We start from the raw sequence: 27,778 nt of genomic DNA, 5'->3' as shown, positions 1-27,778 counted from the left end.
TCTCATTTAAGTCCATCTGTACACAAACAATCAGCTAAATAGACAGAAATCAGCACAAGCCAAATGTGTCACTGAAGACTTGTGTGCCCCACACACAAACAGAGAAAGAGATAAAAGAGCTATTGTCCAATTGCAGAAACAAAAAAGTAATATGGGGTTTTCTGTTCTCTGAAGTGCCTCATGAAGTGTGGGTGGAGAGAAACACAGAAATCCAGAATTAGCCCAACATCAAATCATTTTGGAAAGAGTTGACAACATGTAAATTCCTCACACATAAAGTATTTAGGACACGAGACTTTGATTCCTGGGCTATGATGCCATTTAGGAATCCCTGCAAGGGCTTCGGAATTCCAGTATTCATAGGAGAAAATGCTCATCTTAATTTCGAGCTACCAAGCATTGAGAGGTACTCCCGATGTGACACAGCCTGTAACTGAAGTATTACAAAGCTTGCAGTAAGATCTGGGAAAGAGGCTGAACACCAAATTCAAAACAGGTAACCAAGGTACCAAGTGCCATAAAGGAAAAACAGAAACAAAACCAAAAAAACACCATGATTACCACCTAGCCATGGAGAACTGACGTGGAAACGAGGGGTGTATAGGGGGGAAGGTAAGGGGTGAAGGAGAATGGAAAAAAAAAAAAATACATTTGTCACCCCGTCCCACTTCCTATACAGGATACAGGCAAAGCTTCCAGCCCCATTACCTCAGGCACAGATGGTTATCGTTTATAGCAAAGGTGCATAGAAAGGCCTTCAGGTTTGAGCCCCTTAATTCCAAGGCTGTTAATGATTAAAGAGAAAGATGGGGGTGGGGAGGAAAACGAGGCAGGAGGGCGCTGGAGATTCACCCACCACCTCCCGCTTGGACTCCTACCTCACAGCGCTCACCCGGGCCAGAGGACCAGAGGCTGCGACCCTCGCCAGGGCAGCTCCGGTCCCTAGATTCCCAGGCCTGGGGTGAGCGGTGCTGGCGGTGAGGAGGCAGGGACAGTAGGTAAGTTTTCTTGAGCCCTGAGGCTGACACGCCACAGGCTCCCCTCACAGCCCCTTCTTCCAAAGGCACCAGTCCAGACAAGGAGCTGATTTCCACTCCTCCCCTTCCACCCCCTTTTCTCGAAGGTACCCAACCCCCGCCCCTTCATCTCTCAATGCTCCCCGCTTTTCCTCAACCCCCCCCCAAACTCACAGCTGCTCCAGAGGTTCCTCCAGTCAAACCCTTTCTGGAAACGACGGCGGCCCGGCGGGTCCAAACCACCTACCATCCCCGCTCGCGTTTCCAGGCTCCCTACCCGCGCCGCCGCCGCCTCTTCTTCCACCACTGCCGCCGCCTCCTCTTCATCTGCGGCCCACCGGCGGCGGCCGCCCCCAAGCCCCGCCCCCCCCATCGCCTCCTGCATCATCACTTCCGGTAACCCCGCCGGCCGCCAGCTCCGGGAGGGAGAATAGAAGAGGGGCGGGGAGGAACGGGTGGAAGATTGCGTCACGACGTACGCAAAGACGTACGAAGCCGTTGCCAAGTAAGGGCAAAGACCTAGGGACGCTGAGGGAGGGCTAGGAGGAGCTGGACTGGACCATTTTTTTTTTTTTTTTTTTGGCTGGAGTAGCGGGGAAGGATAACGAAAAGGGTAAAGGGAAACCAGGGAGAGGATGAAGTTGGCTCTATTGTTGCGTATACGGCGGAAGGTGGGTTAGAGTATACAGTTTCAGAGAAACTCGAGACTACCTCTGACCTGAAACTAATGCTCCCACAGAGATCCTCCGGTGGTTTAGTCCGGCCTGGCCTACCGGACCTGCCCGACCGTCGTCGGCAGCAGCTCTGCTAAGCTCCCGGCACCGCCTCCTCCTGGCCCGCGGTAGGCTGCGGCACTTCTGTGGGTGGGGGAAGGCGGGACTGACGCAGAGTGAGTGTAGGGGATGGAGGCGCTGAGTCCTGGCGCGGGAGACTGGGGGAAGGGGTTGGCTCCCCAGGGCAGGGATGGGGTGGGGGCGGGGGTGCGACGTTGCTAGGCGACGAGCTTGTGTGACCCCAGCCTCGCGAGGACGGCTCGGTGTCATCGCCACTGGCCTCGAGAACCTGCCGAGGGAAAGCGGCCTGAGGGCCAGGAAGCGGAGGCCTGTTGTGGCGACGCTGAGATGCCGGTTGGGTCCATCCGAGACTCTTCTGAGTCCTTTGGATCCCTGAATATAGGTGGGAGGTTAGTAAGGGCAGTTCCGGGAGCGAGAGGCGTCAGGCCGAGGAAAGTTGACCCAATCGAGGCCCGGTAGAGGCTACGGAGTACTTTCTAGGATAGTGTGAACCTGCTTATTTCCTCGGTCCACAAACAAGAACAAGACGGAGGCGTTGCTCCGTGTCTTTTTATTCGAGCCCAGAAGAAAATCAAAATGTAAATCAGGAAGGATATGATTTCAGCCAAGTGAGATATCAGCAGGTGCCACATGTCCCCGAAAACCACGTGAAGGGGTAGAAGATGGAAGGAGGGTCAGTAACTCGGCTGAGGCTTTTCCGACAGGGCCAGTTTTCATAGAGATTCGAGAAAAGGGAGAAGCTGGGGAATGGACTTTCTAGGTGGAGAAAAGAACCGACGGGAAGGGTTCTGAGGAAGGAGACGGTGGGAAAGCCGGGTGGCTGGAACTGAAAGAACAAGGGGCCAGGGAGTGGTCTGTGATGGAGAAATGGCAGGGCCTGGTCACGCCTAGCATTTTAGCCCGAGGTAAGGAGGGCTTGGCTGTTACATTACCTCAGGGTTTTGAGAAGGGCAGTCACCTGATTGACATTTTTTAAAAATCCCTTGCCTGCTAGATAGAGAAGGGTAGCCATTGGCAAACCTATGAGGAGGCTGCTACAGTAGGCCAAGGGAGAGATGGGTAGTGGCAGTGGAAGTGCAAATAATTAAATTCATAATGCATTTTGAAAGTAGTGCTTGCGAGACTTGCGGCCGGACTGGATGTGAAGTGTATGGGAAGAGGAGGAACCAAGGATGACTCCTAAGGGGAAACAGTTTGGGAGGGAATATCCTACATTCTCTTTGAAACGTACTAGATTTGCTAAGTCTCTTAACCATCCAGGTGGATTTGTCGAGAAGTTAGATACACAAGACGGGGGGAAAGCCCTAGAGAAAATAAATAGAGGGGTTTTAGAGGCTACCCAGAGAAGAGAAGCCAGCAGAGACCCCTGACACAGATAAGGCCTCAGAGATAAAAGAAGGCTCCCTTAATATCCCACAATAATGAGACTCACTCTCATAATCAGTGAGCCTTATCCACCCAGTAGCCAGCTTCTGCTCATCCTCTAAGCCCTGGCTCAAATCCCTTTCTTCCCTTCCACTCCAGCTGCCAGTGCTTTTGGACTTAGGCGCAGGTGATTTGTGTCCATTACAGTCAGCAAGCCTGACTTTGCTTGTTAATTGTTCATATGTCTGACTCCCCATGGGCTAGTTCTTCTTTGTGTCCTGCTGGCTCCTAGTAACAGAGCTTTGCCCATAGGGCCAACTATATGATTATAGCTAGGTGGGGACACTACTCATAAGATACTAGTCATGGACTTAAACAGTTCTGACAAAGGGGCTTTTGTCTCACTGCTGCTGTCACTGCCAACTACAACGCAGATATGGTTAATCTCATAAAATCTAGAAAAGAGATCAGAAGAAGTTTCAGAAGGCCTGGGTTTCAGTCTTGTATCTGCTACTGACCAGCAGTGATATTGGATAAGGTCCTTTTCTTTGAGCTGGAGAGGTTGGCCTAAATTAGAGATTAGAGATACTGCATGCAAACATATTGTTCATCCCACAAAATGATTTAAATGCTTTTTAAAATTTACTTACCAACATTTAAAAATTGGACATCAAAATTCAGATTTTCGGCTTCATTTGAAAAATGAGACAATCTGGCAAAACTAACCTGAGGTTTCTACACTGCAATAGTCGGCTAGAGCCAGTAAGCTTCTCCTCGTCACCCTCTTTATTACCTTCCTCCTCTTCAACTATCTGCCTGACCCGTTGGCATCTGATTGGCAATTCTTGGCATAGGAATGTGCAGGTCCTAAAGAGCCATTAGCTACATGTAGCTATTTGTTTTTTGACATGTAGCTATTTAAATAAAAATTTAAATGCCAGGGCCTTCCTCAGTTGCAGTAACCATATTTCAAGTGCTTAGTAGCCACATGTGGCCAGTGGCTAGCTACCCTGTTGAACAGTGCAGTTATAGAATATTTCTGTCATTGAAATACATTCTGTTGGCCAGCGCTAGACTGGAGGAGCTTCAGGGTACTCCAGGTGCCAGGTGTTGCACATATGTAAGGATGGGCAGTCATTGCTCCTACTCTCAAGGAATTTTATCTAGTAAGGAGCTCTGTTGCCTCTGCAGATGGAAAAATTGCTTATCTGGTAGTTAGAGGGCACTTAGAAACTCTTCCGAGGGCAGGGACCCCCAACTCAAGCAAGGTGAGGTGGTTCATCAGATGGTTGGATCAAGGGTCAGATGCTAGAAAGCTCCAGCTGTATCTAATGTTCTAACCAAAACTCTTTTGTCGGTTTTCTAATCCATTTCCCTAGGAAATTATCACAAAGGAGGGATTTAAATGTTAATTTAAACCTAAGTGTTTCTTGTTCTGGACTTCCCCAGTTCCTATGAAGGGGTGAGATCCTCTGTAGTTATGAATGAATGACTGGGGTTGATTTTTAGCATTGACCTAGTTTTCATCTATTTCCAGCACACACACACCCCCACACATGTCTAACACCTCCTCCTACTTCTGGTAACTGGTTCTCACTACCTCTGACTGACCCTTCCTTTGAATTTGTCTCTTAAAATATGCAGATAAGGAAATACTTGCATTTCTTTTGAATTGGGGGTCCAAAACTTGGTTTCCATTTAGAATTTCTGTCTCTGAGGGGAAAAAGAGCTTATCTCTCTTGGTTACAAAAGCCTGTTGGAGTTCCCCTTACAAGTATAATCTTGCATGTGCTCCTATGCTGGTATATTTAGAATGAGCATACTTGCCTCCTATGATCTTGTTTGGGATAATTTAGAAGTCTTTCAGATCAGTATTTTTGGTTTTTCCTTGTGTTCTGGAGATTTCCCACTTACAGGACCTAACCTTATTTCCTTAACTTTAAGTAAAATGAAACCACGATCCACCTTCTTTCTGTCTCCTATCTCTGACACACCATATTGTCACTTTCTGTGTAGAAAGATGCTGTTTCAGAGAATAGCTGTGGTATGATTAAGTATACCACACAAGCATATCCTGAGATTTGCAAAACAATGTGTGGCTTTACACTTCCCTTTTTGGATTCTAGTAACTAAAAACTGAGCCCAGGACAGGAAACAAGTCCATTGGGTGTGTCTGTGACTGTCTGTCTATTAATGAAGAGGAGAGAGGATACAGGGGAGAGATGTGTAGAGCACAGATTATGTTGAAGGTTATTCGATTTGGGTAAGGATGGATGGTACTGTATAGGGTATGGGTACACACCAGAAAGTAGGATATATAACAGATGTAGGAGAAAAACACACAAAAGGATAAGCAAGGAGTAAGAGATAAAGGAAAAAAAAAAAATAGGAAGGGAAGTCTGGGCATGCTTTCGATGTTGGCACCTGCATTATATTTCCAGTAAGAAGTACGTGCTGTGGTCTGAAGATAAGCGGTGCCTCTGACAGGGTTATTTACTCATACTGAAGAACAATAGCCCTTTACTGTACAGGGATTATTAATGATCAGAGGGAAACAGCTTTAGGAAAATCCATTACTATCACAAAGCAATAAATTCGCCAACAGGCCTCGTGCTGCTTTGCCCTCCTCTGCAGACAAAGCTTAGCTTGGATAAAAGAGGCCTCATGGTTTCTTCTTTATTTCCTCCTATTGAGGTAACATTTGCCTTTGTTAGCTCCCAATGCTAAGTGATTACATGGATTATCTCATGAATAATCCTTATCACAACTCTTTGAAGGGGGTTCTGTCATTAACCCTTTTTCATTTTGTAAGAAACAGGCTCAGGAAGACTTGACCAATGTAGTCAGAATTCAAACCCAGGTATGAACATTCCAGAACGCATTTGCTCATTAGTTGCATCGTATCTTCTGTTCCTTGCATATGTGGAAAAACTCTGACTGCCTAAAACCAAGACAGTCATTTTCTATTCTTTCCGGGGCAATAAAAACTGGTTTGGCATTATGAGAGCATTTCAGTTCCCTAGAGGTTTTCCAAATTTCAGAAGCTTTAAATTACAATTTTGTAGGTTTGGGTGATCATTTGGGTGCAATGGATCTATTCCCCAGAAGAATTTTTTTCCAAGAAAAAAATGTGTTAGAACCACATTTTTCTATATGTTTGGTTCTAAGCTTCATGGAAACACAGTAAATCATTTCAGTCCAGTGCACCAACCATTACTGGCTTTTAAAGAATTTAACTGTGTAGCTTATACTGCCTTAGATGGAACTGAGAAGGCCTCCTCCCCAAATAACAGTCTTTTTTTTTTTTTTTAAGATTTTTTTTTTTTTAAGATTTTATTTATTTATTTGAGAGAGAGAGACAGTGAGAGAGAGCATGAGCGAGGAGGTCAGAGGGAGAAGCAGACTCCCCATGGAGCTGGGAGCCCGATGCGGGACTCGATCCCGAGACTCTGAGATCATGACCTGAGCCTAAGGCAGTCGTCCAACCAACTGAGCCACCCAGGCGTCCCCCCAAATAACAGTCTTAAGTTCCTTATCCTGACCCCCATAGCACCACTTTTTTTTTTTTTTTTTTTTTAAGATTTTATTTGACAGACAGAGATCACAAGTAGGCAGAGAGGCAGGCAGAGAGAGAGGGGGAAGCAGGCTCCCTGCTGAGCAGAGAGCCTGATGCAGGGCTCAATCCCAGGGATCATGACCCGAGCTGAAGGCAGAGGCTTTAACCCACTGAGCCACCCAGGCACCCCAACAGCACCACTCTTGAAAACATCTTTGTGTGGGTTACTTAGTATTTTTAAATAGTGGTCCAAATTACTACTATGTATGATAATGAGTGTTACTGGTGACTATTCTGTGTGTGTAAATTTATTCTTCTAATAAGTATATTTCAAGCCCCAACTTTGTACCAGGCCTATGAGTGTGATGAATGAGGCACAGTCCTAACCTTCTATTTATCCTTCCCCAAAACACACACAGTGGAGGAAGAAAGGCAAGCAAACAGAAATTTAGGATAGAATAGGATGAGCAGTATGACAAGTGTGCTGGAGGAGCCTGCCATTTGAGTATGAAGGATGCACCCTGCAAAAACCAGGAGAAGTTCAAGGATAAGAATCAGCAGCTAGGCAAAGAAAGAATATTTCAGTTCTGTGAATTTGGACCTTCCTGTGACAAAGACAAGGGGTGTCAGATCTAAGGAGATGGGACAGCAGGGAGAGGGACAGGCCAGCGTGGGTGCCCAGTGAACACCTAAGACAGTGATTTCATTCAGGTGTTTCACTATCTCTACCACCCCCACCCTCCCAGCCAATCATAAAGTAGATGAGAGAGAAATTTAACTATATCACATTCATTATGAGAAAAAAAAAAATATTCCACCTTGGAGCAGATACTGAACGAATGGAAGGAGTCTTTCCTTCAACCTGGGGCGTGAAAGGCAGTTAACTCCCACTGCCTTTTCTGTCCCTTGTTTATACTGTGACACTTGTTCTTAAGTAGAAGGCCAAGCCTCATGAGAGTCCAACACTGGGAATTTTGACATTCCTGAGACCAGAGTCATACTTCTATAAATTTCATCTGGGGAAGGAATTTTCAAAGTCTCAGCTCTTCAACTCCTCAGTGTTCATGCTGTGATGGTCTTTTCAAAGATGGGGAAACGGGTGAAGTGGGTAAATCTCCTAATACTAGCATATCTTCGCACAGGCCTCTTATAACACTAAATCTGGACATGCCACGTGCCTACATGTGCTGTGGAGAGTGGGTTCTTGGAGCCTACCCAGCCCTTTCACTGTTTCCACTTACATAGAGTAGAAGGGTGAGTGGGTGGTGTGTTTTGTTTTGTTTTGTCTTGTTTTGTTTTAGATTGATTATTTCCCCATTACTCCAAAATAAAAATGGGAAAGCTCTTGGTCAAGGAAGTAATCGTGTTGCTTTATTGGCTCTTAATCCCAATTCTCCTGTCCATTAGATGGCATTAGGCAAGACTTTTTTTTCACTATATGCAAGATACAATTTGAAATCCAGCACATTTTAAAAGATGTAAATTAGACCATAGTACTCCAGCTTGCATAAAATCTGCCAATGTCTTCCTTTTGTTTTTACACTCCAAACCAAACTCTTTTCCAGGACCTACCCTCCCCACCTGTGCTGGATTCTGCTCACCTGTGGCCTCACCTCCCAGACAGGTTCTGGCTGCACTGATGTTTACCATCTCATAGCCTTTGTTGGTTCCCCCAAATCTTGCAGAAGCACCTTTCCCTCAACCCTTCCCTTTAATAGGCTCCTTCATGTTATTCAGGACTCAGATGCCACTAACTACCCAAAATAAAATAACCCTGCCCCTGTTCATTTGTTCATCATATTACTGTTTCATTCCTGGAGGGCACATATCACCACCGGAAATTGTCTTTTTCTTCTATCTCGTCTTCTCTGCCACTAGAACGTAAGCTTCAGGAGGGAAGGGACCATAGCTGCTTGATTGTAAGATTGTTTATCCCTAGAATCTCCTGTGCCTAGTCCCAGTGGGTACTGATGGATGGATGCTTGGGAGGGACCAGCGAGGCCTGCAGAGTGGGAGCACTGTGATGAGCCCTGGTGCCTCTTCTATGATGTTAGCTCCCTGTGGAGTGTCAGGGAACCAAAGAGCAGTGCAGTCCCGCCAAGTGCACAGCTTCCTTCAAAGTTGCTGATGTGCAACATAATTATCAAGGAAAGGCAGCTGCCTGGGAGGAAGAAGGGCTGAGCCCGCCAGGCGCCCCCTGGCCCCACTCTTAACGCTGATGTGACCCTGGACTAGTTACTTACCTCTCTGCATCAGGTTCCTCCTTTATAAAGGAGATAATGGTAGTCATCTACCTTAAAGAACTGTGATGATTTCAGGAGTTAACATACGTAAAGCACCTAGTATAAGCCTCTTGGCACATTTCAGTCCCATTTCCTCCCAGGGAGTAAGTACAAAGCAAAATGTAGTATTATTATCACTATTCTAATGAGCAAAACAGGCCACGCCCTCCAGGAATTCAGAGACTGGAGAAGAAGACACAGTGAAATTGCAAAATAGTAATGGTTGGCTTATGATAATAGCAGAGAAAAAGGCTCCCCCAGAAAAGCCAGTAGGTGTCTACTAAGGACAGTAGGGTGGCTAGCAGAAAATAGGCGTTTTACTGGGATGGCTCAGCCAGAATAAACACCAAGGCAGGGCAGCAGGGTGCCTTAGAGCAATAGCTTTGAAACTTCTGTTTTTCAGCCTCTGTATCTCAATTTGTAGTATTAATTACTCATATTTTAAACCAGCTTTAAAAACTTTTGTAATACATTTATTTAAAGGAAGCTCTAAGATCACTTTAAATTATGGGTTTGATGGATTATAGAATACATTAAAAGAATTCCTATAGACAGATATTTGTACATCCAAAAAAACAAAAAACAAAAAAACACCTTCCTAACCAATCTTTGGGACACCTGCTGTAGGGGTAACATCTCATAACTGTGACCAGAAGCCAAAAACATGCTAGCAGCAACATTTGTCGGTCTTCGCTTAGTGGCACAGGCTACAGTTGGCAGATGCTTGTTAGTGAATTTTGTCTTGGTACTGTGTTTATATGGGGGGTGATTTTAAGAAAAGACCAGTTTTCAGTCCCATTTCCTCCCAGGGACACTGCATATCTCTTACCTTTCCTCATTCTGGGGTTTTGCTGTGAAGAAAGTAAAATGAAACAGTTTGATGAAATTTAATCTCAGAATAAAAGTTACAAGACTTTAAGAATTCTTTAATAGTTGGCTTCGTGGGCACCTAGGTGGCTCAGTTGGTTAAGTGTCTGACTTGGGCTTAGGTCATGATCTTAGGGTCGTGGGATCGAGCCCAGTGTCAGTCTCCCCATTCATAAGAGATCCTGCTTGTTTCTCTCCCCCTGCCCCTTCTCCTGCTTGTTCTCTCTCTTTTTAACTCAAATGAATAAATGAAATCTTTAAAAAAAAAAAAAAAAAAGGAATCGACAAATGGCCACTTGAGACTGTGGGTCAGTTGTAGTCCTCTAGGGGTGCCTGGGTGGCTCAGTCAGTGAGGCATGTGACTCTCGATGTAGGGGTTGTGAATTTGAACCCCACGTTGGGTATAGAGATTACTTAAAAATAAAATATTAAAAAAAAAAAAAGGTGGTCCTCTAGACAGATTGATATTCTTCATGCTGCCTGTGGGAAAATCCCAGCAGACCTCATTGCATCAGATCAACCCTTGAGATAAGTGAAGAAAAGGGGCTGCCTCAGCTTTGCGCCAGTAGTGAGATATCATTGATAGTTTAAAAAAAATAAATGTTGATTTCAAGCCATTAAATCTATTGGAAGGAAAACTCAGGGAAAAGGCACTTTCTCTGAACAGTTTGTTTCCTAGGAACAAAGACAAAAATATAAACCAAAGGAAAAAGAGCTTAAAGAAAATTTTTTTATATGGTCAGTTTTGTTTCTAGAATCCCAAGCTTTCTGTATCATGAGATATTTTCATTTATTCAGCAAACGTTTGTTGAATACCAGTTATACGCCTGGCTAGGTACTCAGAATTGAGCAGTAAATAGGATGGACATGGTTACTGTCCCCATAAACATGAGGATCAAAACGGGGAAGACAGACACTAACAATCCATTATTACTTAAATGATTAGTGCTACAAAGAAGAAATTCAAGGATCCACAGGAAGGTTCAACAGAGACCTGATCCAATGCATGTGGTGAGGGGGGAGGGGAGGGTTTTCTGAGACATCCATGTTTGGGGAACTGAAGGATGAGTAGGGATTGGTCAGGTAAAAGGGAGGAGGAGGTCAGGAGAGAGCCTTCTAGAAAGGGGTAACAACATGGTTATGCACCTGTGAAGTAAGAAGAAGATTCCCTCAAAGAACTGAAAGAAATCCAATAAGAAAATAACAAAAGAGGCATTTTTCTTGTCTGTTCTCTGAAGACTTGAAGTGTTATTAAGCTGCTAATAGTACACAATGGGGAAGACAGCTTTAGACCTTGTCTCTGGACATCTTTGGGACTTGGGTTTTCTGGGTCACCTGATGTTGGAGAAGGACACTTCCCTTATCTTGCTTTCAGGATTAGTTTTCAGAACACTTAAAACATTAATTAAAGTGTTTTGAAAATAGTCCTATTAAGTACCAATTGTTAGTACTACTCGTACCTTGAGTACTCTAATTGCAGGGCTTGAATATCTGATTATGGTGTATGATCAGTTACAGTTTGAAGCTGTGGTTCTTTGGAGTCGTGGAAGGAAACCAATGAAAGTCAGGCTTTGGAGACAGTTGCTGCTATTTTAATATGCCCGACCTCCTTCTCTTTCCTCAAGTGTCATGCAGTCAGGGAAGTTTCATCTGTTAATGACAGGGAAGTGAAGCAATCATTAATAGAAGTTACAGAATCCCTGCTCCTCACAGGAACTGACTCACGTATTTTCATATGAAACCATGGAGTTTCAAGGAGAACCAGAAACTCAGAAACCTGTTTCCTTACCAGGAAAAGTCATCATCTCATCATCTCCTGGATTTTTATTACGATTAGCCACAAAGCATGATGTTCTCTCTTGGTTTTTACAAATTTCTTCTAAGCATTTTTTTGGGAGACATCATGGACGTCAGAATTTGGTATTGATTGTAATTTTCACTTGTAACTTTTGAATTGGGTGAAGCAGTGCTTTCAAGATTTTCAGCAAATGATTAAGCCGTGATTCATTCTGCATTGCTCAAGAAAGATCACCAGGGTCAGGAAGGGCAATCATATAGTAATTCTTATAAGGTAAATTCCTTGCAGGTACTTAGAATTTCTGTCTAGATAAATATACCTCTTTCCAGCTTCTATCTGCATTATTCAGCTGCCTAAGTTCTCATAAGCTCAGGACCATCCTAAAGCATACAATCTCCATGTTACCCTTCCCCCTTGGATTGGAAATGGGTCCTGTTCCAAAGGGCCTACTTCCTGATTCTGATGAGCCTGTTTGAGGAAAGCCCAGTACTCATAATGAGGTGTCCCCGTGCCTGGCCCTTTTACTCACTTACCAAATCTGTCCTTGTCTTCCCAGCCTACCCATTTGTTAAAGGCAGTATAGTATTCATTCTCTAAAATCTGACTAATCAGGATCTTCTAGTACTGGGAATTTTTTTTTTCTGTCTTCTTCTAGATGTAGAAGTAAATTATAAAACATAGGCTGAAGTTTTTGCATGAGTAAAAAGGAAGAGAAAAGACAAGTATACTGGGATATCTTCATAACAGTGGACTGAATCACAGTGTTGAGAATATATGAACTAGAGCTACATGTAACAACCTAGATGAACACGGGCAAAAAAAAAAAGCAAGTTGCAGAAGAACATAATACCTTAGAGAGAGAGTTGACCGTTGAACAACATAGGTTTGAACTACACAGGTCTACCTGTGTATAAACAGGTTTATCTGTTTATAAACAGATTTCTTTTGATAAATACAGAACAGCACTGTAAGTATATTTTCTCTTTCTCATAATTTTCTTTTTTTTTTTTTAAAGATTTTATTTATTTATTTGACAGAAAGATCACAAGTAGTCGGAGAGGCAGGCAGAGAGAGAGAGAGAGGGAAGCAGGCTCCCCGCTGAGCAGAGAGCCCAATGCGGGACTCGATCCCAGGACCCTGAGATCATGACCCGAGCCGAAGGCAGCGGCTTAATCCACTGAGCCACCCAGGCGCCCCTTTTTTTTTTTTTTTTTAAGATTTTATTATTTATTTAACAGAGAGAGACACAGTGAGAGGGAACACAAGCAGAGAGACAGGAGAAGTAGGCTTCCCACCTAGCGGAGAAACCGATGCAGGGGTCATGATACAGAAACCTGAGCCGAAGGCAGACACTATACATTTATACTCTCTGCCTACTTGTGATCTCTGTCAAATAAATCAATAAAATCTTTTTTTTAAAAGATTTTATTCATTTATTCGACAGAGAGAAATCACAAGTAGATGGAGAGGCAGGCAGAGAGAGAGGGAGAGGGCAGGCTCCCTGCTGAGCAGAGAGCCCGATGCAGGACTCGATCCCAGGACCCTGAGTTCATGACCTGAGCCGAAGGCAGCGGCTTAACCCACTGAGCCACCCAGGCGCCCAATAAATAAAATCTTAAAAAAAAAAAAAAGAATATAGCATATAATACATATACATACATATGTGTTCATTGACTGCTTAGGTATTCCTAAGGCTTCATGTCAACAGTAGGCTATCAGTAAAGCTTTTGGGAAGTCACAAGTCAATCACAGGTTTTTGACTGCGTGGAGGTCAGTGCTCCTAAGTCCCATCTTGTTCAAGGGTCAATGGTATAAGAGTTATAAACTTGCAAAGCAATACTGTATAACGTTAAATGTAAAGCTATGTGTGAGAAGATAAATAACAAGTTCAGGATAGTGGTTCATTCTAGGAGAGGGAAAGGGAAATTTGACTAGAAGGGGTATATACAAGTATATATGTAAAGTATTCTTTACGATCCACTGTGAATATATGGCTGTTAGTTGTTCTCTATATCTTTTTGCATACCTGAAATATTTCATAATAAAAATAAAGCTGACAAATTTACTTTTTTTTTTCAGGAATTATCCTTTAAAAATGCAGTTAGCGTTGGGGGATATACTTAGTTCGGAACTCACTTAGCCAAGTCTTCTGAAGTTAAAACTAATGTTTCAGAATAAAAGCCCAAACAGGCCACAAGCTCTTCAGTCACCAGAAAGATTTTCAGTTGTACTTACTGCATGGTTCTTATGTGAATGAGGAAGCAGACCAGCAATTTTGAGAGAGATTTTCGATAAGATTAACGATGAACTAAAAGAGAGATTACAACTTGGCAGCCTTTGGGTAGGATAGAGCCTGTAGATCCATTTTGTCTGGCCTTCATGGTACAAAAACTTTCAAAAAGAATGAAATAATGTCTTTTTTTTTTTTGAGATTTCATATTCTAAAAATCTGAATTGCTACTTATCGTTAAAGTATCAGGAAATCTGGTATCCCTAGGCCCTCATTTCTTTTTTTTTTTTTTTTTTTAATTTTATTTATTATTTTAGGGGGCGGGGGGAGAGGGAGAGAGAGAATCCCAAGCAAACTCCACACTGAGTACAGAGCCTGACGCAGGGCTCGAACCCACAACCCTTAGATCATGACCCAAGTGGAATCAAGATTCAGATGCCCAACCAACTGAGCCAATTAACATCCTCTCCATTTGGCCACTGTCCCCACCCAACCAGATTGCCTCATTAGGCCCTAGAGGTGCTTGAGTTTTCAACCCCTGCATGCAAGTCAAGTTACTTAACTAGAAAATTTAATTTTTTGAAATGTGCCTTTTCCAGGTCCTCTAGTGAGTGCTGTAGTTTTAAAAAAATACACACAAAAAGCATCATACATAATATAGTCTGGTAAAGAATTTTCTGCTTTAAGGTATAGCACATTTGAATTTTGGTTTACCGTGTTTGTACAAAGGGCAGTCATGGCATTTGTATATGCTGTGTATTTCATGTATGTACAAGAGGTGATGTACCAGGACAGCTGAGAGATCGCTGGTATTCCTACAGCACCATTCTGGCAGTGCTACCAAACAGATCTGTTGAGAAAGAGCAATTATTTCTAGACTAATTAAAGGGCTTGATTAAAAAAAGGTACATCTGCCTAGCTGCCTACTGTCAAATTGAATTTTCATGCAAATTTACCCTCTTCTATTTTGGTGGGTCTGAGGATGACAACAGCAACACGACAAGAAGTTCTTGGCCTCTACCGCAGAATTTTCAGGCTTGCGAGGAAATGGCAGGCGGCATCAGGGCAGATGGAAGACACCATTAAAGAAAAACAGTACATATTAAATGAAGCCAGAACACTGTTCCAGAAAAACAAAAATGTAAGTAGGCCCCAGCTGGAGATCGTAAGGAGGAGGGCAGTTTCTTGGGATGTTTTTTCTTTTTCCTCTGAAAACTGAGGGACTGAGCTGTACCGGTCACAGTGGCAGTGTATGGGGCTGGAAGGGCGCAGAGGCACAGCCCAGCTGGCTTGCTCAATGACGGGGAAGCAGAGCCCAGCCTGGATTTCTCTCCCCATTTGTTTCAGGTCTCAGTCCAGCCGGTAAGTGGCTCAGCGTCCTCGGAAGACCCCATGAGCCAGGTGACACAAGCCAGGCCAGTGAGGGTGTTCGGGGGAGGAGCGGTTCCTTGCCCACTGTGCCTCTTACCACCCCGTCCCACAGGAGGTGTGCAGTTAAACTTTTTTTTTTCCAGTTCATAAACTATTCAAGGCCTCCAAATATAAACCCATTCAGAGGGAAGAGAATAGGATTAAGACACAGGGTTCCCTTCATAACTTCACTTTGAACTCGAGCCTCTTTGGCTAGCAGACTGAGTTTGCCCTTTGGGACCACAGAACTGGGTAAGATAGTGCCTCCATTAGCTACTTTAATGGAACTGCCCACCCAGACACCAGGGAGCCAAAGACCATCTGTAAGAGGCTTGATTTGACCCATCCCAACAAACTATAAAGCATTAGCTGTTGGCGCCTTACGAAGACTGCCTGGCACTGAGCATGGAAAGAGACTTTTCAGCTTCTGACTTTTCCTGCCTCCTTCTTACTGATCTCCCAGTCAATGCTATCCCTGTTCCCCTCATGAAATCTCCTGACAATCTATTCTCTTTTCCCTCTCTGACCCCCATTTCTCTATCCTTTGTGGCCCTGTCTTCTCCACACACCCTCCGGCCGGCTCTAAGGATCTCCTGAAGGTCAGCCCTCTGCGCTGAGGCCCAGGGATCATGCAGCCACTTTCTGGTTCCAGCTCTCATATCCGAATACCCAACCTCAGCCTCTCACCAGCCACCTGAAGGAGCTCACGACAGGCACGGTGACCCAAAACAGAACTCCTCCTCCCGCAAGGACACCTCCCCCTTCCAGTTCGCCTATTTCTGCTCTAGCTCCGGTGGCCACTCTGCAACTGTTTGCTCTCAGCCTTTCAGTCAGCAAGTGTTGGAGTGCCCATGCTGTGCCAAACACTGGACTAGACATGGAGGATATAAAATGAGCGAAACCAAGACAGGATCCCTCAAGGATGTTTCAGAGTTAGATGGCAAGCAGTGTAAAATTGCAATTGGGGTAAGCGCTACAAAAGAAACCCTCCTACCCTGCAGTACCTTCTCCTTCTCGGAAGCCCTGAGGCCCCCCTGCTTCATAAAACCAACCTGCTTATAAAGCTGCTTATCTCTCCCGTTCTGACCTCCAGCTTCTCCGACTTTTTGTGCCAAACACCAGAGTGTATTGAAAATGTCTGTTCTGTGTTTTTTTATGAGCTTATGGGTACATTTAATGAATTTATTAGTATATTTATAAGTCAATATAAGTACGTAAGTGGTAGCCATGAGCTCAGAAACTTTTTATTGAAAGGAGTAGGTAATCAAAAAGCTGGGAGACCACTAGTCTGTGCCTACACCTGAGGGGCTGGTCGTCCTCTTTTCTTGTTTTATTTCTGTTGCTGTGGTCTCCTCAACCAGATTGTCAGTTCCTCGAACACACAGTGTCTTATACTTTCTCCTGTATCCCGTGGGACCTGCCTTGTGGTTGTCCCTAAATTCATGAGCATTTACAAATACTTTGGCTTGACTTACCTTCTCCAGGAAGTCTTCCTCAACTTCTCTACACTCAGCCCCCAGCAGAAATCTGTTCTGAATTCCTACGTAGCCGTTTACAGTAGTCACCCTGTTGATTACATGCCTCTGTGCCTTTTCTGGAGCTTCATGCCTCAGAGTTGTTCTGCCCAGGTAGTAACCTTGATAGTTGAAGGCAGGGACCATGGCCTCCGTGTCTAGCTCAGTGCTGGAGATACCATAGCAGGATGGGCCTAGTAAACCTTTTCAGGCTGACTCATGTGAGGACTGCTCCAGACCCTTGGGTTTTCAGTTATGGCAGTAATCAGTCCTTCCTTTGCCTCTGCTTGAACTGGCCTGGTGTGGTGTGAGCCAGACGGAAGTGTATGTGCCAGTGATGCTACATGAGTGAGATTATTTTGTCGTGCCTGGGAAGGAGATATATGGGTTTTTAATTTTAAGATGTGTACTTGTTTTACTGTGTATTAGAAAGAAAATAGAATATCAGGTAATTTTACAGATACTATGCTTAGGAGGCAGTACCTTTATTTATTTATTTATTTATTTTTGAGACAGCGCATTTAAAGAAGTTTAATATTAGTATAAATGGTGTGTGGATATAGCAGAATCATGAAGGCAGACTGAATGACTGAATCTGGAGAACCCTAACCCCAACTTGTTCAGAAGGACAGCTGGAGTCTCAGGATCTCTCAGCCCCTATAACCATACATATCTTTATCAGGAGCTTCTTTCTCCCCAGGCCCTTATGCAGACATAAGTAGTTTCTTGGAACTTCAGTTGCTGTAAGAGTTTAATAATAATCCAAAGGTATCTCGTGAATTGCTCTGAATCCTAATGGGCAAATAGGAACATAGAAATCTGTTCCCAATTTGGACATTAGAGCAACAGATTCTGAGAAGCACAGAGGTCAGAGAGCTGAGCCTCTGCCCAAGGGACCCAGCTGGAGTTCTGTGCATTGCAGTTCCTAGAACTCATCTCTGCTCCAGAAGGTACCATACGACAGGCACACCTCGGAATTTCCAAGCCTTGCTGGCGCATTCGTCACTGGGGGTCATCTGGGACTGGTGCAATCCCAGCTCAGCTCTGAGGCTCACTTGCAAACTCTTGGCAGAGCCACGTGTCAGGCCATTTTCCATCCTTGGAATGAAAGAGCTTCTGCCCTTCTACCTGGCATTCTCTTTTTCAGAATGAACTTATAATTCCTTTACTTGAAACTGGACTGCCACGATTTGACTATTTGGGAATTTAAAAAGCCATTTTTTCCCCTTACCAGTGAGCAAGGCAGTTTACAGTTCAAAAGAAGATGTGGATCTTTCTCCGATATCTTACTTATGGGGTTTCTAGACAGCACTTGCTGCCACAATTGGATTAATGTTTCATCAACATGGGGAGGATGTGAAGAATCCTCATTCAGTGTTGGTGGGAATATAAACTGGTACAATCTCTTAGAGGGTCTACTTTGAATCTAGAGGGAATATCTTTAAGAATTTAAAATGCATGAACAAATACCCTTTGACCCAGAATTCTTGAGGAATTTATCTTTTAGATATATTTGCATGTAAGCCAAAAACAATTTTAGAGGGATCCATAACAGAATTGTTTATAATGGCAAAAGACTGGAAATAACCTAAATGCCCATCAGGAAAAGATTGATTAAATGATAACAACAGCCTTATGTTGGAATTTTTGTGCAGCTATTAAAGAATGGACAGCTGTGTACATCAGAAGGAGCTTCATGTTGTTAGGGGAAAAAGCAAGGTTCAAAACAAAGTGAGCTGCTATTTGTGTAAGGGGAAAAAACTAAATAAGTACATATATGCTTTTATCTACATAGAATATCCCTGGAAGGACAAACAAAAAACTGCCAATAATTGTTGTCCTTGAGAAGGGGAACTATGGGGGCACCTGGGTGGCTCAGTGGGTTAAGCCGCTGCCTTCGGCTCAGGTCATGATCTCAGGGTCCTGGATCGAGCCCCGCATTGGGCTCTCTGCTCAGCAGGGAGCCTGCTTCCCTCTCTCTCTCTCTCCGCCTGCCTCTCTGCCTACTTGTGATCTCTGTCTGTCAAATAAAAAAATCTTAAAAAAAAAAAAAAAAAAAAAAGAAGGGGAATTATGACAAAGGTAAAAGGGAGACTTTGTTTTTATATTATATCCTTCTGTATTATTTGAATAATGTTTTACTGTGTGCTGGTATTACCTCTTGCAATAACTTTTTAAATGTTTACTCCGCAGTAAATATTATATTAAATTGCTTTTGATTTTTCAGATTCTCAACATTTCATTTACTGGGTGGTGAACTAAGCAAGTTGAAGATGTACCCCTGTACATGAGGAACCTGAGAAAGATGCTAAGAGCCTCACCCATTTTTCTCTTTTAATAGCTCACAGACACAGACCAGATTAAACAGTGCATAGACGAATGCACAGCCAGGATTGAAATTGGACTGCATTACCAGATTCCTTATCCAAGGCCAGTAAGTGTAACTTCAGCTAAGTTGTGGTGGGTACTTATCCTCACCAACCCAGTTATTTCCAAGAATGTGTACCAAGAGGGCTCGTGTTTACTGAGAAGTCCAGAGCTGCTGTGGGAGGCATCCTGGAAGTAAGCTCTCCTTGCGTGCCGCCAACCCATCACAACAAACTAAAATGTCAGTGAATGCCGGATTTCTCCTACTCGTACAACTTTCCCACATTAGAAGGGAAAGCCAGCATATATTTATATAGCTTTCTCTTTTCGACTTTCATCTTTTTTATGGAAATATTTTTCTTTTTCTTTTAATGAAAGACAGGTTTGTTGTTAGCATTTTTAAAGGGGAGTACATGAGGGGGGAAGTGAAAATGGTCCAAAATTCTCACCCTGTAGAAGTTACCACTATAACTGTTAGGTTGGGGCATATGAAATTACCAGTGTTCTACTCTTGACCTACAAAAACAATAATTTTATACTGTACTAGCTCAACCTAATAGTTGGGGGCAATATATCCTTTGTCTTTTTTCTATATTCATGTACTACATTTTCTTAACGTACATGGAATCCTGGGCATACTGTTTGCTGCTTGTTTGTTTTACTTCATCTGTTCTGGGCATCTCTGCCTCCCATCTTTTTAAGTGGTTGTCGCTGTATCCTGTTACAAGAATGTGCCATAATTTACCCAGCAGCCATTTAGTAGGCATTTAGATGGGTCCCAGTTTCCCACTATGCACAGGGCAGCTTTGTACACAAACTGTTTTTCTCGCCTTCCTTGGATTCTCATCTCACCATGTGATGTGGTCATTTTCCCTCCATGCAGGCGATATGACAAAGAAGAGCACAAGCTGTGGAATCAGATCTGGGTTCAAATCCCGATTCTACCACTTCATGTATATATAAGCTTCAGCAAGTTATTTAACTTCTGAGCTTCCATTTCTCATCTATAGATAGTAATTCCTTATGAGATTATTGTAAGGATTAATGTATAAGGATCTTAAGGATTCATGAGTCAGTGTAGATTTAGAGCTTAGCAAAGAGCACAGTACCTAGTAAATCCTCAGTGGACATAAGCTGCTGTAATGATTATAATTCTTAATATTATCATTATTCTTATTCTCCTTATTCAGATTCATCTGCCTCCAATGGGCCTTACCCCACTACGAGGCCGGGGACTTCGAAGCCAGGAAAAACTGAGGAAACTTTCCAAACCAGTATATCTCAAGTCTCATGATGAGATTTCTTAACCCCGAAGAAAATTTATTTCTCAGAAAGATGAGCCAACTAGGTCTTGAATGTAAACCAGATGACAAAACCCTTCTGTTTGATTAGGGGCAAAAATTAAAGTATCTTCTTAAAAACCTCCAAAATATTGGTATTCACTCCGTGATCTGTACTCACACATCCTTACAGTTAGTTCATCAGGGTCTCATTGCCTAGGTGAATGACACTAACCCTAGAGGTTACACCCTCACTGAAGCTCATTTGGAAACAAGACTAAGGCCTAGAGAAGGAAGAGAAGGATGACAAAGCTTTTTCGTGGAAATGCCATTCACCAGCCATGGCTGCTGATATGAAGAAACTGGCCAGTTGCTGGACGTTCTTATAGCTACTATAAAACTGTACACCGCCTTCAGAATATTTTTAGGCTTTTCCCCCAAAGTTTTCGCTTAAAAAACAACGGCTTGCCTGAATGTGAGTTTCTTTGTATATGTTTTGTTATCTTTTGACCTTCCCAATGTCCAGATAAATTCCCCTTAAAAAGTGCATCATTGTGGGGGCACCTGGGTGGCTCAGTAGGTTAAAGCCTCTGCCTTCAGCTCAGGTCATGATCCCAGGGTCCTGGGATCTAGTCCTGCATCATCAGGCTCCCGCAGGGAGCCTGCTTCCTCCTCTCTCTACCTACCCTTCTGCCTACTTGTGATCTTTGTCAAATAAATAAATAAAATGTTTAAAAAAAAAAAAAAAGTGCATCATTGGGAACACCTGGATGGCTGAGTCAGATAAGCTTCTGCCTCCTGATTTCGGCTCAAATCCTGATCTCAAATTCTTGGGATCAAGCCCTGTGTTGGGCTCCATGCTCAGCAGGGAATCTGCTTGAGGATTCTCTCTCCCTTCTCCCAGACCCCCTGTTCGTGCTTTCTCTAAAATAAATCTTTTTTTAGAAAGGTGCATCAGGGCGCCTGGGTGGCTCAGTTGGTTGAGCGACTGCCTTGGGCTCAAGTCACAATCCCGGACTTTCAGGATCGAGTCCCGCATCGGGCTCCCAGCTCCTTGGGGAGTCTGCTTCTCCCTCTGACCTTCTCCCCTCTCATGCTCTCACTCATTCTCTCAAATAAATAAAATCCTTAAAAAAAAACCAGGTGCATCATTGGATTATTTTTTTCATGGGAAGTTTACATGAGACCCATCCCTACCCCCAACATACACATACCCAGAAGTATTTGTGTTAGGTAAATGCGTATATTTACTGTACCTTATAGCCTATGATCACTTAGCGATGCACTTAGGATCTGAAAGGCTCACTTGAAACCCATACTGCATTCATTATAAGAATTTTATCTTAACATAATTAGAAAGTACAAGGGCCAAGCTGGCTTTCAAATTATGTCTAAACAGAAACGGCACAAAGAGAAATCAAAATACAAAAGATTTTATACCCCTGCATGTGTGGAGTCCCATGGCAAGTCACGTGTACCTCATCATCATTCCTTCTGACCTCCAAAGAGGATGAGCATCACCGATAAACACAAATCTGTATCAGTTTTGGTTTTTCTCTATTCTTTCCCAAAATGGCTTTGTGACCATCAAAAGCAGCAGATAACTTCCTACCTGTACCTAGATGTAGGATTCCCTTGTCACACAGATCCTCTCATTCAAAGTAAACGTTATGGGGCAGCTGGGTCACCGGCTCAGTTGTTCAGTGTCTGCCTTTGGCTCAGGTCATGATCCCATGATCTCAGGATCCTGAGATCAAGCCATGCATCGAGCCAGACATTGAGCCCCCCGCATCCGGCTCCCCACTCAGCGGAAAGCCTGCTTCTCCCTTTCTCATTCCCCCTGCTTGTGTTCTCTCTCTCTCTCTGTCTCTGTCCAATATATTAAATCTTTTTTTTTTTTAAAGTTATATTTCAATTCCCAAACCTGCTCCTGTGAGCAGAAGCATACACTTTTCATGCTGAGAGTAAGTACTGCAGAGTTCGTCAATGACCTGGAGAACAAATACATCACTGTAGCAACAGCATATGCGTATTGAACACACTTGCAGCTAAAGGGCTTTGGTGAAGAGAGACAAGAGAAATTTAAATGTGCCTGCAGATGTGTTGGCCATTGAGGGAGCACAAACCCTAGCCGCACTTGACTTGGGAGATAGCAATCTGCTATTTTTTTTTTTTAAGATTTTATTTATTTGACAGAGATCACAAGCAGAGAGGCAGGTGGGGGAGGTGGGGAGCAGGCTCCCTGCTGAGCAGAGAGCCAGTGATGCAGGGCTACATCCCAGGACCCTGGGATCGTGACCTGAGCTGAAGGCAGAGGCTTTAACCCACTGAGCCACCCAGTTGTCCCCCAATCTGCTATTCTGTTAGTCACTTTCCTTCTACCCAGTCTCACTGTGGAAGAGGCATCTCCCTGCTCAGAGGTGGTGCTAGTGTTTAAGCATTTTCTCATGCAATCCAGGGCCTGTGAAATCAAGTACTTCATCCTACAGTCAACCATTGAAACAGTGATCTGTTCTTGCATTGGAGGAAAAACTGGTTCTGCTAGACCCAAGTAAGGCATGGGTTACCTGTCTCCTTCCTGGTCCCTTTCTAAGTAACTCAGAGTGATTTCTGACAGTGCAACTTTTGTCTTTAACGCCGCTGAATCTGCAGAAACCACCCTTCCCCAGCCTCTTTCAAAATGGAAGTTCATCTAATTGCTAGCTAGCCTCCTGAGTATCTTCTGTGTGCCAGGAACCTTACCTAAATGTTCATTTTATATGTCTAGTCTCCTTTGCAAAAACGTATACCCTAATACACAGAAACACAACCGTCAATTTACTACCAAAACTACCACATAAGTTATGTTTATAATAGCGTTCCCTCTCCCCGCCCCACCCCCGCCGCCCCCCGGCCCTCCATTTTTTTCTCAAAGACTATAAGATCTCCATCTTTGGTCTTTGAAAGGCAGAACCTATCTTCCGTATGTCCCCTCTTTCAATGAAATTTTCTTCGAACACCAACAAGGACTGAAAACTATTTACCCAACAGTTAGATTTTTAAAGAGCAAGGACTATGACAACGTTCGTCTGATGTTATCTGCTGAACTATTTATAGGCAGGACCTGCAGCTTCTCACTAAGCTGATTTCTGGCCCTCTCTGCCCCAGGACTCCAGCCTCTAACTCACCAGGATTTCTGAAGAACATACTGCTCTTTCCCAGGAGGGAGACATTAATTACCACATTGGCCCCAGTAGAAAATGACCTCAAATTTAGGGCACTCTTTCTTTGCAAAGTGGAAGAAATTTTTTAAATTACAAAAATTTAATCCATCGTACAGAAACATTCTGTCCCTTGACCCCTGAGGAATGAAACAGCCAGTCCCTGCTTCCCTCAGCTTTTTGTTGCTGAAGCCGGGGGTTAGAAAATTAAAATTCAATTGTTTTCTCAGCAACCCCCTCACTGCCTTAAAGCTCACAATATGACTTAACCTAACCATTCCAAGATTCAGGCATTTGGGATCCTGACCATCTTTCCGTCTCACATGACTAACAATCTTACTTGGAACGATAATGACAGTTTCAGCTCTCTGTTCATTCTAATTCTTCTTCCCCCACTGGGGAGAGCGGAGGGCGGAACGTCTTTCTCAACAACAACAGAAACTATTAAGCTACCTGCGATGAGCTGTAAGAGACTGCTCCTCTTTGCTGTTTCTTTATTGCCTCCTGGCAAGATCTGGAGAACTGCCCTTTCGTCCTTAATCTCTAGGATCGCTGGGATAATTTGCCGATCTCAGAATTCAGGGTTCTTGATCAGAATTTGATCGATTCCATGTTTCCATGAATAGGTTTCTAGAAAAGGTTGGTTTGGTTCTCAGAAGCTTCCCATGTTCAGGAAAAATCAAAGACCTTGAGGACATTTCTTCTAGTGAAGAGGCAGAGAAACCAGCAGATGCATTAGGCTCTTGAACAGCCTTATGTCCTTGCTCAACAATGAACTGATCAGTGGAATGCCATGAAGGAAGTCACTTAGAGCCAAAGAGCTCAGTGAAGGAGTTAGCTGAGGAGTAAATATATCAACAATGTGATTTTCGTGTCCCCCAGGATTCTCTTCTAACTGGCCCCAAGGGAAAACAGTGATAAACTGGAAATTCTTTGGACATGGCTCTTACAGCTACTCATTTAAGATTCTACATCATAACACAGACAGGTTGTTGGCAGGGAGGCAGCCTGTGGCAGTGAAAAATGCATGGGTTCTAGAGCCAGACAGCCAGTGCCTCAAATCCTCGCTCTGCAATGTGAAAGAGCTGGGTGATCTTAGGCAAGTTACATAATCTCCCTGAACCTCCCGAGAGAGAGACTGTCGTACCTACCACAGGAACAAATGCCTAAAGGCCCAGGCACAACCCATAGCACACAGTAGGCCTGCAGCAAATACTGGTTCTCTTATGTCTTCTTTCTTCCCGAAATTTCCACACATCTGTTGCAGGCTAATAGAGAAGTATTCGCATCCCAGTGCTACAATGATGAACTGTGGAAACTTGAGCTCCTTATTTTTCTAAGCCTCCATTTCTGCATCTCTAAAATGGACATAATAATACCCTACCACATAAGATTGTTGTGAGAAGTGATTTTCAAATATGTCAAAACCTTAAAAAACGAAAGCAGCTCAGTCCTCTTTCAACCTGAGAGACTCTGATGTTAGTGCATAGAAACAGAGTAGGAAAGAAGCAATTAAAAGTTCAGTGGTACTTAGAGCAAAAGCAGCAAGAGAAAACCACAGAGGAGCTTAACCAAATGGCTAAAGGTCTAGGTTGAAGAAAGAGTCCCATTGTCAGTGTTCGAACCACTACTTCAGTAGCTATCTGAATTGGGAGATCTGGCCTCCCCTGTATCATGGTTTCTACAGCCATAAAATGATGATAATAATAACCTACTTTACAGGGGTGCTCTGAAATACTGGCTCACAGCAGGTGTCTATTAACGTAACTGCTACCATCATCATCATACCCTGTGCCTCTTAGGAAAGCAAAATTAGGTTGTGGTCAAGAATGAAATGCCTTTTATTTTCTGCATTGAGACAGATGCCATTAATTATCCAGCTGGCACAGAGAGGCTACCCCTCGGTTTATCCAGTGCTTCTGGGGCCTGTCTGTTGGTAGTTCAATGGACAGGACGTAGTTGGTGGAGTGGCCTGTGGTGGAGAGGATGCCTCTTCGGGCACTTGTTTTGTAGACTGGACACATGTAAATGTTCTGATGCAGAAACATCGCACTTTCCCCAGGTTTCAGCCAAATAATGGGCAACGGGTCATAGAGGATCTTAGGGAAAGACTCCCCGATCTGCTTTGTTTTCCTGTCCCAGCGGGCACCTTCCAAGAAGAGGCCTTTTATGTAGGCCCCATCTTCTGGGTTATTCTCCATGGCCGTTTCTTGTGTGGTTACCTGGAAGAGAGGAAGCTGTAAGTTCTATTACCTGCCATTTCCTTAGAATGGGGCAGCATTAAGAGATGAGAAAATCTGCTGCAATGTTTGCCTTTCCCAGGACCCTGGGACTTCCGTGATAATACTCCTGCCTTCATACATGGACCAGGTCTGATTCCTAGTCAGCACAGTGGGCATAGGGAATGTATTAGAGTAGGAGTCAGGAGGCCACATTAACTATAACTAGCTTAGCAACCTTTGCACAGTCCTTTCCCTTTCTGGACCTGGATCTGTAAAAGGAGGGGTTAGATTTAGATGCATGCTCATAAAACAGTCCTCTGGTGGGGAGAAATAATGCCTTGATTTGTAGTTTTTGTTGATGTCTATGGTGTAGGTAGTCAGTTTCAGGCTAGCAACTATGTAATAAGGAGCTACGACTGGCTCTGGTGAGTTGATACGGGCCAGCTCCAGCATACCACTGTTTAGGTTCCAAGGTGGTAAAGTCAAATTCCTTCAGTAAAGCACAGAAAATGGTCTAAGTGCAGGAAGATGAGGAGGGGTGTGGATTATAGTGAACCAGAGATCACAAGCTCCATTTAAATTCATTCAAATTGTAAACTTTTTTTTTTACTGTGAATAGGATATTTTTCTTATTTTTACTTCTAAGTACTTACTGCCAGAATAGGAAAAGGTTACTGATTTTTGTATATTTAACCAGGATCTAGCCACCATATCTGTATTCTGATACCTATTACCTATCAGTATTCTGCCAGGTGTGTTTTTAGAGTCTTTAGGCTTTCTAGGTATGCAATCATTTCAACATCAAAAAAGATGGTTTTATCTTTTTTTCTCCAGTGTTTATCCCAGTTATTTCATTACTTTATTGCATTAATTTCAGCTTAACATTGTTTTCAAAGACCATCAGTTTCATTCATAAACTAGATTAAGACCTAGGCAACCAGTCTGAAACCTCTCAACAGATGATCTTACTCTTTTCTCTCCATATATGGGTAGAGTGATATTTGATTACTGGACTTTCCTTTGACTTCAAGCAAAGGACTACCCAAGACCAAATGAAGAGTCCTTCCAAAGGAAGCGTCCATCATAGTGAATAAACAGTGGGGGAGGATGCTTTAATTTTTCTTGGTACAATGGTGGCAGAGTTTTCCTCTGGAAAGATTCCTTACATATATGTGTGTAATATATAATATACGTATATATATGTACACACACACACACATATACATACATACAGAGACAAAGCCTTGGGAATCCTCTGGTTCTGTCAGGAATAACTTTGGAGCTATTTTAAGTTGTGCTAAATACTTTAATTGTACCATCTCAGAAACATTTGGGCCTTAACACATCCAAATGTTTGGACTCCTTAACAAACAGGCAGCACTGCTTTCCCTGGTTGGTCCCATGAGCTGGCCTAACCCAAAGCATGTCTACCTCAAATTCAAATCCGATGTGGTCAATGGGGATGGTGTATTTCCGGGCATAATTCTGAGAGACACCCGTCAAAAAAGACTGTGTGAAGTAGAATCCAGAGATCCAAAAGACCACAGGGGGCCCATGGTCAATCCATTCCTGGAGAGCCACAGAAATAAAAATTCAAAATCAACAGCACATAAAGATAGTTCAAAGGCAGATAATGTAAATGAATGTCATTAAGAAAAATGGCTTTTCTCATTTTTCTTAAAACAGGCATCCCTCTAAGTTTAGCTTATATTTTCCCACGTGTGAAATGAAGGTGCAAAGATATATGTTTCCACTTTAAGAAAAGCCTAGGTACAAGCTGGTGTCAGAATATAATAGAGACTGGCAGGGACTGTAGCAGTGGAAACTAGGTGTCTTGTCTAAACTGAGCAACAGCCACTCATCTCATAATACTTGCC

The 27,778-nt window shown here is 43.4% G+C and overlaps 3 protein-coding genes across 19 annotated transcripts in view; 1 reads left to right on the top strand and 2 right to left on the bottom strand.

The window, feature by feature from the left end:
* Positions 1-1,370, bottom strand: part of DCUN1D3 (defective in cullin neddylation 1 domain containing 3) — a 36,471-nt gene extending 35,101 nt beyond the window's left edge. Inside the window, exon 1 of one of the 5 annotated variants that reach the window (XR_009407021.1) lies at positions 1,191-1,370. The gene's annotated coding sequence lies outside the window, so the exon portion shown is untranslated. Of the gene's footprint in view, positions 1-878; positions 958-1,190 lie in introns of those variants that run through there. The other 4 variants (XM_059415170.1, XM_059415168.1, XM_059415169.1 and 1 more) reach the window with 4 other exon arrangements.
* Positions 908-21,583, top strand: LYRM1 (LYR motif containing 1). Of its 13 annotated transcripts, none has more exons than XM_059415178.1 (7): positions 908-998; positions 1,756-1,857; positions 14,890-15,049; positions 15,256-15,270; positions 16,141-16,284; positions 19,174-19,266; positions 20,390-21,582. In XM_059415178.1, exons 3-7 carry the CDS (start codon positions 14,891-14,893, stop codon positions 20,504-20,506), a joined length of 528 nt encoding a protein of 175 aa, XP_059271161.1. In that variant the 5' UTR covers positions 908-998; positions 1,756-1,857; position 14,890; the 3' UTR covers positions 20,507-21,582. The 13 variants fall into 13 exon arrangements, with proteins under 13 accessions (XP_059271161.1, XP_059271165.1, XP_059271163.1 ...); XM_059415182.1 differs by lacking the exon at positions 908-998 and adding an exon at positions 1,452-1,521; XM_059415180.1 differs by lacking the exon at positions 908-998 and adding an exon at positions 1,532-1,629.
* Positions 21,584-25,502: 3,919 nt separating this feature from the next.
* Positions 25,503-27,778, bottom strand: part of DNAH3 (dynein axonemal heavy chain 3) — a 173,739-nt gene continuing 171,463 nt past the window's right edge. The window contains exons 60-61 of the mRNA XM_059415167.1: positions 27,333-27,470; positions 25,503-25,901 (exon numbers count right to left, since the gene is read on the bottom strand). Coding sequence (XP_059271150.1) covers positions 25,548-25,901; positions 27,333-27,470 — 492 coding nt within the window. The 3' untranslated portion in view covers positions 25,503-25,547. The remainder of the gene's footprint in view (positions 25,902-27,332; positions 27,471-27,778) is intronic.

The sequence above is a fragment of the Mustela nigripes genome, chromosome 11, assembly GCF_022355385.1.
Source record: "Mustela nigripes isolate SB6536 chromosome 11, MUSNIG.SB6536, whole genome shotgun sequence".
Classification (NCBI taxonomy): domain Eukaryota; kingdom Metazoa; phylum Chordata; class Mammalia; order Carnivora; family Mustelidae; genus Mustela; species Mustela nigripes.
This window is presented reverse-complemented; position numbering and strand designations above follow the sequence as displayed.